Consider the following 12,475-nt stretch of genomic DNA (forward strand, 5'->3'; position numbering starts at 1 on the left):
GAACATCGCCACTGGGGAGTCAAAGGCGGCCGGGCGTGGTGGATCCAAGTCCCGGGCGAAGCCGGGTAGTACATCAATATTATATATAACGCAATACTCTTATCGTGTCTTTTTAAAATATTGTTATATCATGGTTATTGTTGCTTTTTTTTCATGTATTATTTCCTGGCATTATTTTTGAAATAATAAAGTCAATGATCGAATTTGTAAATAAATGTAAATTCCCCATAAACGTAGTTCTTTGCTAAATGTGTTTCGCAGTACTTAATGTCATGAATATTATGTCTTCCTCATTTTAGTAGATTATTTAATTAGTCAATTATTTTGTGTAACAGACAGCATTTGTGTTATAAGCATTATATAGTATACAGTTGCTACTATAAAAGTACTGTGGCAGACTTTGAGTGAAGTGCGTTGAATAAATGTTACGTAATTTTTCTTCATACTTAAAGTACAGAAAATCAAAGAATACATAAAGAGTTAAACGAAACTATTTGGATGTTATAAGGTAAGGCCCACTGAGCTTTATAGCTCCACATATGTCTGCTATAAATTCCCACATGATAAGCCACTTTAATAAAAAATAAAAAATAACGACGTTTCGGAGGCAACACAAGTCTCCGTCATCAGGTGGGACCGTCACAGCAAATCTGGCTGTGACGGTCCCACCTGATGACGGAGACTTGTGTTGCCTCCGAAACGTCGTGATTTTATTATTTTATTTTTATTAATTTTAATGTCATTTTTTACCTACGTGACTTTACCGAAAGAACTAAGCGTATGAATCCTTGCAGTCACGAAAGCTTCAAATCTAGAATAAGCCACTTTGTTGAGCTATCATTTGTGGCCAGATCGCTTCTAAAAAAATAGTTAGATAACTCAGTGGGCCTTACGTGATAAAATAAATATAGTTGTTAGTTGTAGTATAGTAAGTACTTCACGCTGACCAGTGCGAGTTGAAGAGAGGGGGGCAAAATATTGCGTCGCAGATCGGTGTTGAATGTCTCACGGGCTTTAATCCCCATGTGATCCTTCATTTCCACTTCCCAGATGTAAAATGTTAGGTGAGAATCATCAGCAAAAACCATCTGCTATCTGAATGACTCAGCCGCCAACCTCGTTGGTTTACCAAGAGAAGAGAGACTTCCTAATCAGATAAATCGTTGCATTCGTGGAAAAAAAAATTGCACAATGGAAGTCCTTTTTTTCCCCTTCCAGTTTCTCTATGACCGGTCACTTAACCTGTAGTGGCAGGCCCATGATGTTTACTCACTCGTGCCTTTCACTAAATTGATTATCATCCCTGCGACATGTTTGTTTTTGAAACAAATAAACAATCCTATGTGTACCTCATCGCAAGAAGGGCCCGGCTTTGATTCCTAGCTCGGGCATCTCTCTGTGTAGAATTTGTAGCCTCTTCACCTGTTCTGCATACGATTCTTCTGGATTTTCCCATAACATTTACAACGTTATAAAAATAAAACATAATAAAATAAAATTCTCACGACGTATCGGCCACAACGCAAGCAGCCGTCCTCAGGTGAAGAACAGGGCTGTCGGAAAGACAGCGTCCGAATGAACACCACCAAGCTTGGCAGCGTATATTTAAGCTTAGAGTCGCGGCATTAAATATACGCTGCCAAGCTTGGTGGTGTTCATTCGGACGCTGTCTTTCCGACAGCCCTGTTCTTCACCTGAGGACGGCTGCTTGCGTTGTGGCCGAAACGTCGTGAGAATTGTATTTTATTATGCTTTATTTTTATTATTTTATTATTTCCCTTCTACGTGACTTTACCGAAAGAACCAAGAAGATGAATCCCTGCAGTCACGAAAGCTTTAAATCGAAATGTACAACATAAGTGGTGTGAGCCATACATCCCAATCCTGACAAATGATTGGGATTACACACAGCAACATCACCCCCGACTGCGAAATCTTTGCAGGACCCTGCTGAAAAAAAGACACCAGTAAGGCTTTTCTGGATAAAGAATAATAATAATAAAAGAGCTATTGTTGATAGTGTTCTCCATCCGCTCTCCTCTAGAGCCAGTAGTGTAAATACCACAATTATTTTTACCTACGTGACTTTACCGAAAGAACCAAAGAGTATGGATCCTTGCAGTCACGACAACTTCAAATCTAGAATGGAGAAAGGCTGACAAAGAGCGACACATGCCGTCACAAAAAGAGACGGACATGGGGAGAGAGGCGAAACGGACACAGATCAACAGTGACGCAAATGATGTGTCTAATATTTGGATCTCGGAAGCCAAAAATAAGCAGATTTGAGCCTGCCTAGAGTAGAGATCGGTGAAAAAGATGACCATGCGTAAAGCAAGTGTTTGTAGGCTGCGTAACGGTGGATCACGGAGTGCATTAAGTTCCCTAGCTTTCTGGACCTGCAAACCATGAGCAACCATACAACAAATTTGACCGTCACGCGTTCCAAAAGGTAGAGTAAACGTCATACAGCATCTCTAACCACGGGTTGGGAACCACTAAGTCGTGGACATGTGTGAATCTCACAATCCCCACTTGATCTGTGAAGTGGCCAGGAGATGGGAATACAGCTGGTGGATTGGATCCATCGGTGCGAAGCTTTGAGCGTTAACTTCACGCGTACGTACAGAGAAGCATGGCATGTTGTAACTTGCAGCAGTGCGGCGGCGGGGGAAGGTGAACTTAATATGGATGAGAGAAAAGTGCGTGTCATATTAAAGTGACCGCGTTATCTATTTGTTTATGTACTAGCCGTTTCACCACATCGTGTAATTTCAAAGCCAGAATGGCTGCGTTACTGGCTGTGTGACCTCGTCGTTGAAGGGGATTTCCAGAAAAGAAAACATTAAAGGACAGAGGGAGGGCTCTGAGATGGAGGAAGCGCATTTTTTGTTCACGCGGTACGATTTACACACCCGTATGCACACACGCGCACACCTTTAAAATGTTTCACATCTTTCCGGCTTGCCGGGCGGTCACTTGAGTTAGTCCCAACACGACGTTTCTGACACCGGGAAGTTGTTCACAAAGACGGAATTCTGATCATCAGCAAAGCAGCACTTATTGGCCCTATTTGTTTAGGGGCACCTTTAACTGGAGTCAATGTTCACTCTGCGCACGTGAAAGGGCCATGTTGAATGTAGATACGCTGTACGCGTTAAAAGGATTGTCGCTGCCTTCACGAAGCCGTTGTTGTTGAGGGTGTGAAAAAAAGGTAACAACTCAAGTGACACTTTGGACAACTGAAGATGTTTGACCGATTAAATACCTGGGAGCCCTGGGCTCGTAAGATAGTTGTTCGAACATGCGGCCCTCCGCTCCTGCTGCTGCTGCTCATAACACCGCCACAGTGCTTGGTTGAAGGTGAGAGAATAAGCACACACATGAGCTGTGACACAGTACCGCATTCTGTCTAAATGACCTCGAATGCTCAGCGGGGTTTTGAGACTGGATAGTGTTGGGATGGGCGGCCAACATGAGCCAACAAGGTTGGTATAGACCAGGGGTCGGCACCCGGCGGTTTCAGAGCAGCATGCGGCTCTTTAAGGACTTCTTCGTGACGGTGTTTATTATTAAGAACCACCGTCTAGGATTGACATGCACTGAAATATTGAGGAGTTTGTTTTTTGTTTGTTACCTTGTTATTTTGTTTGTTACCTTGTTATTTTGGTTGCCGACCCCTGACCATGAAAGTCTAGTTGACCATGGAAGTCCAGTTTACCATGGAAGTCCAGTTGACCATGGAAGTCCAGTTTACCATGGAAGTCCAGTTGACCATGGAAGTCCAGTTTACCATGGAAGTCCAGTTGACCATGGAAGTCCAGTTTACCATGGAAGTCCAGTTGACCATGGAAGTCCAGTTGACCATGGAAGTCCAGTTTACCATGGAAGTCCAGTTGACCATGGAAGTCCAGTTTACCATGGAAGTCCAGTTGACCATGGAAGTCCAGTTTACCATGGAAGTCCAGTTTACCATGGAAGTCCAGTTGACCATGGAAGTCCAGTTTACCATGGAAGTCCAGTTGACCATGGAAGTCCAGTTTACCATGGACGTACCATGGAAGTCCAGTTTACCATGAAGTCCAGTTTACCATGGAAGTCCAGTTGACCATGGGAGTCCAGTTTACCATGAAAGTTCAGTTTACCACGAAAGTCTAGTTGACCATGGGAGTCCAGTTTACCTTGGGAGTCCAGTTTACCATGGAAGTCCAGTTTACCATAGAAGTCAAATTTACCTTGGGAGTCCAGTTTACCTTGGGAGTCCAGTTTACCATGGAAGTCCAGTTTACCATGGAAGTCGAGTTTACCATGGAAGTCAAGCTGCTCTGGAGCAGCTTGCGTCTCTTTAAGGGTTGCTTCGTGACGTTATGTATTCAGGACGAACCGTCTTGTGTTCACATGAAATATTGAGTTTTTTTACCGAATTGTGGACAGCAGAGGGCAGGGCAGCAACATCCACTATTGTACTGCACTTCTATGCTCCCCGCCTTCACCAACCCGCACTGCCCAGCGTGATGAAGTATGGCCAATTATTAATTACGGCCCACATGTCTGGGGGGGGGGGGAGGGGTCATATTTTGACAGATTTTTGCGTACGTACTAAATGGATAGCCCCTTAGCAAAGGAACAATTGATCCTATCTGTAGCCATCACTAACCAGCGGCATTAAATTACTTATCTAGTGCTGGATGTGCATTCCAACCCGCCTACGGTCATTTCATCTTGCGGTATTATCCTGTTCGGTGGGTTTTTATGAAGCTAATTTTATCCTGGCATTTCCAACTGCATTCTTCACAGCCGACTTTCTGCATTCAGCAATGTGTTCCATTCAAATACAAATGGGGTCATTAAACGTGACCGTAACTAAAATATGTAAATCATAAGGCAACTGAATAAACTTGACCATCTGTGAAACAAATAAAATAAATTGAAACTCAAACCAATAAATTATCGCAGCCCAAAAAGCGAAAAAGTTTTCACAACGCACAAAAAGTTCACTTTGGGTACAAAAAGCTCTCGGCCTTATGTCTTATTAAAAAAAACCCACCAGTACCTGAAAAACTGCATTCTGGTTCATCTGCTTGGTTCTTTCGGTAAAGTCACGTAGAAGGGAAGTGTGGCCGAAAGGTCGTGAGAATTATTTTATTATGTTTTATTTTTATTATTTTATTACTTCCCTTCTACGTGACTTTACCGAAAGAACCAAGAAGATGAATCCCTGCAGTCACGAAAGCTTTAAATCGAAAAATGCATTCTGGTTATTTTGTCTTCAGTCACCATCGATACATTGAGCAATGTGATTCACCAACTGGCAGCAGTGAGACAAGAGACAGCTGTAGTCCAGTTTTGTACTCATCAGGACTCGTCAGTACAGTCACCAATGCTCACTGCTGCTGAGGCTGCCGCTGGAAGCCTCATATATGTTAATACAAGATGACCACAATGCAGTTCTCAGGAACTGGTGGATTTGTGTATTGCATAAGGTACACGCAGTGCAAGTTTGCGTGTGTGTTGTTAGAACATTGCTATTCATGCATGTAATTGTTGGTAAAATTTTAAAACAGCATTATTATGGCGAGTGAGGATTGTAATTTGGGAAATCCTCGAGCAGGGTTGTTCACGAGGTGGCTCGCGGCCCATACATGGCCCAGAAACACTTGTGGAGTGCCACGCCAAAAAGTGATACAAGTTAGTGAAGAAAGAAATTAACAAGCGATAGAGAAAACTGATTGTCGACAAGAGATAACGATTAGTGTGATGAAAGTGTTCAACAGGAGGGAGATGATAGCCCTGGACGCAAAAGGTTCACAGAAGTGATCATACAATTACTGAAGGCGACCGGAAAAAAAATATTCTAGACAAATAAAGACCTTAATCTGTATCTATGTCTTAAAAAGGTCTAGAGTACTTCCAGACAAGGTAGAAAGCTGAAATTTTGTACATAAGTAGCTTTTAGGACAAAAACAACAGGAAAAATCTGAAATTCCGAGATTTTTCATTTCAAGGCCGTCAAATCACGATTTTAAGTGCCCCATGAACATGTTTGTGCGTGTCATTCAGGAACCGTTCAAAATATAAGATTGTGTTTTTTTTAGTTTGACAGAGCGTTAGACAGCAAATAAAATTAAAGCGAGAACCATTCTATCTTTTATTGTTTTTGAGATATTCAGGATTAAAGCGGTTTCGAACGAAAAAATATAGATTTCATGATGTTCAAATGGAATAATTCGAAAACGGTAAAAGATAGGGGCTTCCCTTCAGAGTATTAGGTTCATTCGTTTTTGTTCTTTCCAATAAAAAAGAACAGAATCTTTGAATTGAGTTGTTTTTGCGGAAAAATACACATATTTGGAGTAGTTGTTAGTGTCTTATCGTAGATAAAAATTGTAAAAAAAAATAATATCAGATTAATTATTACATTTATTGAAAACTTTTGCTTGGCGAAGACAGGCTTCATGAACCAGTGATTAAATAACTGGTGGACGACAGCAGGTTGGAGTGCTTCTGGAAAGTGGAAATTGATCAAGAAAGAATCGGTCATTCATAAATTATAATAAAATGCTGTGTGGTTTTATAAGCAAATGTGTGCAATGGTGACATTATAAACATGTTGCTATCTGACCGTTGGTATATGATTTGGTCACATGTACCCTGTCCATGCTGGAGTGGCTGGGGGTTATTCTTTTTTTTTGCCCGGGGATACATCACGTTTTGAAACCTTGTGAACAGTATCGCTTCGAAGAAAGGTAGTGATGGATGGATGGTGATAGAGGAGAGTATGCATTCGTAATTAATTCGATGACCCCTTTGTGTTTTTTCCAGGTGGCTCATTTCAAGTTTTTGTGGAAGATACCATTGTTGCACCATCGGGTACAGACTTGAAAATAATATGTAGGGCGAATGTAGACGTAGAAAAAGCAGCTCTTCAGTGGTACATTGTAAGTACGCTCCAACTTTTCCCAAATCATAATAATTGTTCTGAGTTGTAAATGTAACTTTGGCGTAAACATTTGCAGACGAGTGAATGCATATGAGGAAAACTCGTCAACATATATCTGGACACTCAGGTTTTCCCCAGTAAATAAAAACATTTTTATTACAGTGCAATTACTGTATTAAAGATGACCTTACTGATATGAGTGCACCAGATTCCAACTATATTTGAGGCACAGGTGGACATCCAGCTGCTTATTCTTAGGTTTTTTCGGTAAAGTCACGTAGGTAAAAAATAAAAATTAATAAAAGTAAAATAAAATAAAAATAAAATAAAAATCACGACGTTTCGGAGGCAACACAAGCTTCCGTCTTCAGGTGGAACCGTCACAGCCCGACAGCTGTATCAAGTAAATGAGAGATTACAAGAGATACCACTCCGTATATATAATGGTTGAGGGGGGGGGGAAGGGCCAGGAATGGTCGTGATTTTTATTTTATTTTTTATTTTATTTTACTTTTATTAATTAAAATTTTTTACCTACGTGACTTTACCGAAAAAACCTAAGAATATGAATCCTTGCAGTCACGAAAGCTGCAAATCTAGAATCTAGCTGCTTCATACTCCAGAATTTATATCTGGATGAATAGAAAAAACCTAAAAATTAATAGAAGTTGGATATTGTAAACCCACCTATGTACTTATTTAATATAGTTATTATACGCGACCACGTGAAGTGGGTTTTGTATACCTGTGAGATGCAATGAAGTTGAAGGTCACATGTGAGAGTGTTGTGCACTGTAAATATTAAACACAGCACCCACGCTGTTGGGCAAGGCTCCATGCGCTGTTCTCTCTCAAAGTGTTATTTCTTTTATACACTTTTGTCCGAATAAATCTCTGCCCTTTTAGCTCTGCTGATTACTTCTTATCATCCCACATTGTTTTCCTCTTATCTCATAACATCTCTAGCTTTTTTATCTCCCTGTTCTATATCACACCTCACTGTCACAGGCTCTTATCCACATCGCTCATCTCACTACATCTCTGTTGTTCAGATTTTGTATTCTTTCACACTTACATATAGTTCGTTTACATCTATATTATCACATTTATATCTCTCGTCCATCTCACTAGATGCGTCTTGTCTAAATGTATTCTTCTCTGATATTACCACACCGATTCACAAACTCTACTGCATTAAATATTTAAAAATACTATGTACCATCGACTCCAGCTCTTGCCAGATGCCTGAATGAAGGTACTCTTAGGTTTTTTCGGTAAAGCCACGTAGGTAAAAAATAAATAAATAATAATTCTCCATTAAAATAATAGAAATAATAATAGAAATAAAATAATAAATGACGACGTTTCGGAGGCAACACAAGTCTCCGTCATCAGGTGGGACCGTCACAGCTAGATTTACTGTATCAAGTAGCTGTGACGGTACCACCTGATGACGGAGACTTGTGTTGCCTCCGAAACGTCGTGATTTATTATTTTATTTCTATAATTATTTATAAAAAAATTATTATTTATTTTTATTATTTATTAATTGTTTTCCTACGTGACTTTACCGAAAAAACCTAAGAGTATGAATCCTTGCAGTCACGAAAGCTTCAAATCTAGAACTGAATGAAGGTATTTGATATGTACCTGCATGGAAAAAAGTGCTCTTTGATGAACCCCTATTTTGTGGCACTCTGCTAGATGACAGCTGAAGGAAGAAAGAGGGTGTACTACAAGAAAGGACACCTGACCTACCCATCTGATAACCAAGTCTACCGCAATCGGCTCTCAATTGTCGATGACTTCTCACTTTTAGTGAGGAATGTAATTCCGCTGGATGAGCGGGAGTTCATCTGCAGCATCACCTTGGGCAGAACGGAAGCCAATTCAACCCATGTTAAAATCTGCGGTGCGTGTCGCTGTGCAGTTAATGCGCTGTTTTTTTTAATGCTCATCTCTATTACAACTGAGCCTGTGCCGGGGCCATGCCAAGCCAGACCAGTGTGGTTCGGGAGGCGCCAGTGTTGATTTTCCACTGCAGAAGCTGAGCTGTGCTGCCAACGTCACATGCAATGAACAAGTCGAGATGCAGTGTGAATGACGCGCAGAGTGTACTGGCTGGGGTGACGTGCAATGTACGCGGAATTAGCCTTTCCCCTGGCGATGCTTGGCCCTGAGTCAGATTCGCATGTTTTTGTGAGGCCAGCGTTATCACGGTTTGGCATGGCAAATAGCCAGTGGAAAACCACCAGTGCCGTGCGGGCCCCGTGCTGTCACAGGTCGGATGTGACAGTGGAAAAGGGGGAATAGACTGTTCTAACATCCAGCCGAATTTGAACAAAATAAAACACATTTAAAATTTATACTGCCTTAAAATAAAAATTAAATAGCTGATATTTTGGGCAGTGGCACTTCTTTATGGCACATAAAGCGGCATTTATCACTGGCAGAGGCCAGTCTCTACAGATGATTAAAACTCACAACCATCTTCACGCATGTTCATACAATACATTTTCGCTAGTAAACATGGTTTTCCATTAAGGAACACTTTTCACACAACGTGGAATACGTCTGTTCTAACGTGGTTTCTGAGCAGTTTATGAACTACTTTCTTGAGCTACGCGGCTGAGCGCTATGACACAGTATGCAGAATGATGCTCAGTAACGTGGCGACGTACCCTCAGTTATGTGTCCCGCCATCTCACTGCCTGTGCGTACATCATACCTCGTCAAACTTTATTGTCATCTTATTTATGGGGCAATTGATTTCACTAAATGTGTTTTTCGCTTAATGCGGCACTTTGCAGGAAAGCATCTACCGCATTAAACGAGGACTTACGCTATGAGTTATATGCTTAAGCTACAGCACTACCTGGTCAGATAATTACATTGCCTGTTGTATGTTTTATGCATGTTATTTCTTTGTTTAAATTTTCTAGCATTTCCCGATCTGAAATTGTCTGAAAGTACACATCCACTATTCATTGACAACACATTTCAAAAAGTAAGTGATCCAGTGTCATGGCCTATGCCTTCCACCCGCTTTTTGTTTGTTTCTTGGTAAGTTAAGGCAGCATATCCCTAATTTAACAGTGACAAAGAAGTTGCCTATTGTTGTTGGCCCACTCAACATTCTTTGAAAATGTAAAGTCATAGTTTTAAAGTCTCAAAAAGGTGCGAGTTTGAGCCATCGGTCACACTTGCACCTTGGAAACTGAATGGTTGGTTATGCATTATGTGGATGAATTTAATTAGCAAGATCCTCTGCAAACAATACATATCATCAGCACGGAAAACACACATTGTTGTCAATTTAAATAATTGACGTTAACGTAATTTTGTGGAAAATGTGTTCTTGGAACACGTCATTATCTTTAACTGACTTTGTAATTTCATCCCTCATATAGTGAAAAAGATATGACAGTAACGCTTATGAACATATGTACACCGGGTGTGTTGTGGTGCTGCACTATGAGCCCAGCGACCTGGGTTTTATCCCCAGTTATAAGCCAACACCAGTGACAAGTGACCTCTGAAGTGGTCCTAACCCCCAACAGGTCGCAGACTGCGTTGCTGAAGGATATCCTCAGCCCGAACTTGCTTGGTTTAAAACGTGGAAACGAATCTACGAAAGCAGAGGTAATAAACGGGCACTGTACATATGTAATAAATATTATATGAAATGTCTGTGTGTCTTGAAGACAACAATGCAATTGTGTAATATACAAGATGTGTTTGCACTTTTGTCGCGAAAAATGTCGATGCTTTCCCACTAAGCTTGAGAGTTTGTATTAGCCTGTAATGGGAGTCACAATAACTGGTAAAGATGATCCAATATTAAGTAAATTTTACATTCAATTTGTGTTGCTATTAAAGGCTAACCCGTTAGGAATCCATTCAGAATTATGAAAGCAGTTGCCCAAAACTTGCCAATGAAATCAGTGCTAAGGGATTCACTTTACTGGTCGAGGCAATAACATTTGGCACGTGACATCATCCCGTAGTGCAGCTTGGAATGGTATGGATAATGAAACACTTCCTAGAACAGATGCATGTTGGAAATCCTTACACAATCATTAGATGTGTTGTCTTCCTTATTATCAATGTTACAAAGCGTGTAGGATTCGCAATCGCTATGGAAACATGAATAAAATGGATTCTAGGAATGCGGAACACCTACCATCTTCCACAAGAAATAGTTTATTTCATTTATTTGTCACTGGTAGAATTTTGCAATGTTGGTATTGTTACTCATCTTAGTCAAGTACTGTACGATATCTTTTTTTTTAACTGAAGCACAAATCACGTACTTGCCATCCCTATCAATTTAGGCAGTATGCTGACAAATTTGGTACCTTTTTACAGCAAAATTTATCACCGCTTTACACATTTTTTTTGCTTGGAGTAATTTTTTGTATGTATATGCTGTCAAATGTTTAGGCGAGCTCTTTAATCCTCATGGTTGAATAACGTGCAAATGTTGAAATCGTGTCAGAAACATCGCAGTCAACGTGATTAAGAGTTTTTGTGGATGACTGTGCTTGTCTCTGCTCAGATGTGGAGATCAAGACGGAGGTGTCGAGGAACGATATTGGAATGTTCACAGTGAGCTCCGTGCTGAAGATCCGACCCCAGGAGACAGGCACAACGAGCCCGTTCCACTGCTCGATCATGACCCCTGACGGAGCCGTAGAATACATGTCCTCGATAGACATACGACTAACCTGTGAACAGTACGTTTACTGCTATAATATGAACTATAAGTGATATCTTGGCCCGAGGTCGTGGATAAGGATGTCAAAAAAATTGTTGTTTGGCCAGGGTCAGTCCTGGGTTCAGAAAGGGTGTCCTGGTATCCCAAAGCTTGTGTGAAATTAAGATGTTTTTTTGCTGGTTTAAAATGATGCGTATTTAGACCTCACCAGACACTGAAGGTGGCGGTGAACTGGACGTTCGCTGCTTGCTAAGGAACCAGGGTGTAGGAAATGGAATGAAGTATGGGTGAAATAATGCATCAATTAGTACTTGTCAAGCCCTTTTGTCAATCCGCCAGGCGGTGGTGGTGCACGTTTGTAGGCCAGCGCCGTGGAGGTAGCGATGGTTGGCGGATCACACAAATGTTGTGAAACTCCGTCCCCCGTGGGTTTCGAGATACCATACCCTGGCTGACTCGGTAGGAGAAGGTGGTACAGCAAATGTGGACTTCACCTGTTCCGTCTGTATGGGATAGTGTGCGCTCCATAGCACACGTGGGTTTTTTTCTGGGTGCTCCGGTTTCCTCCCACGAGAAAACACTCATTAATTGGCTGAAAACACACAAACTCACCACCTGACTCCCTTCCTGCTTGTCTCTGGTTCCTGGTGCATCTGAGTTGTTCCCTCTCTTTGAGAGTGAGCCAACACCGTGCACATTACAAGTTGAAATGATTAAGCAACTGCTGGATGAGGGCCTCCCCACACCGTATAAGTTGTGGGGGCTATTTGATCATATTTCATTACGCAGATCAGTGTGGACTGGTTTTGGTGGCAATC

General features: G+C 41.3%; 1 protein-coding gene across 1 annotated transcript; it reads left to right on the forward strand.

Annotated features, from left to right (window-relative positions):
• The first annotated feature begins 2,920 nt into the window (after window positions 1-2,920).
• LOC133348600 (CD166 antigen-like) lies at window positions 2,921-11,876 on the forward strand. The gene is made up of 6 exons (XM_061561508.1): window positions 2,921-3,363; window positions 6,823-6,938; window positions 8,645-8,852; window positions 9,883-9,947; window positions 10,501-10,582; window positions 11,499-11,876. Exons 1-6 carry the CDS (start codon window positions 3,249-3,251, stop codon window positions 11,708-11,710), a joined length of 798 nt encoding a protein of 265 aa, XP_061417492.1. The 5' UTR covers window positions 2,921-3,248; the 3' UTR covers window positions 11,711-11,876.
• Window positions 11,877-12,475: the final 599 nt, after the last annotated feature.

The sequence above is a fragment of the Lethenteron reissneri genome, chromosome 27 (assembly GCF_015708825.2).
Source record: "Lethenteron reissneri isolate LAM-NWPU_2019-01 chromosome 27, ASM1570882v1, whole genome shotgun sequence".
NCBI classification, from domain to species: Eukaryota; Metazoa; Chordata; class Hyperoartia; order Petromyzontiformes; family Petromyzontidae; genus Lethenteron; species Lethenteron reissneri.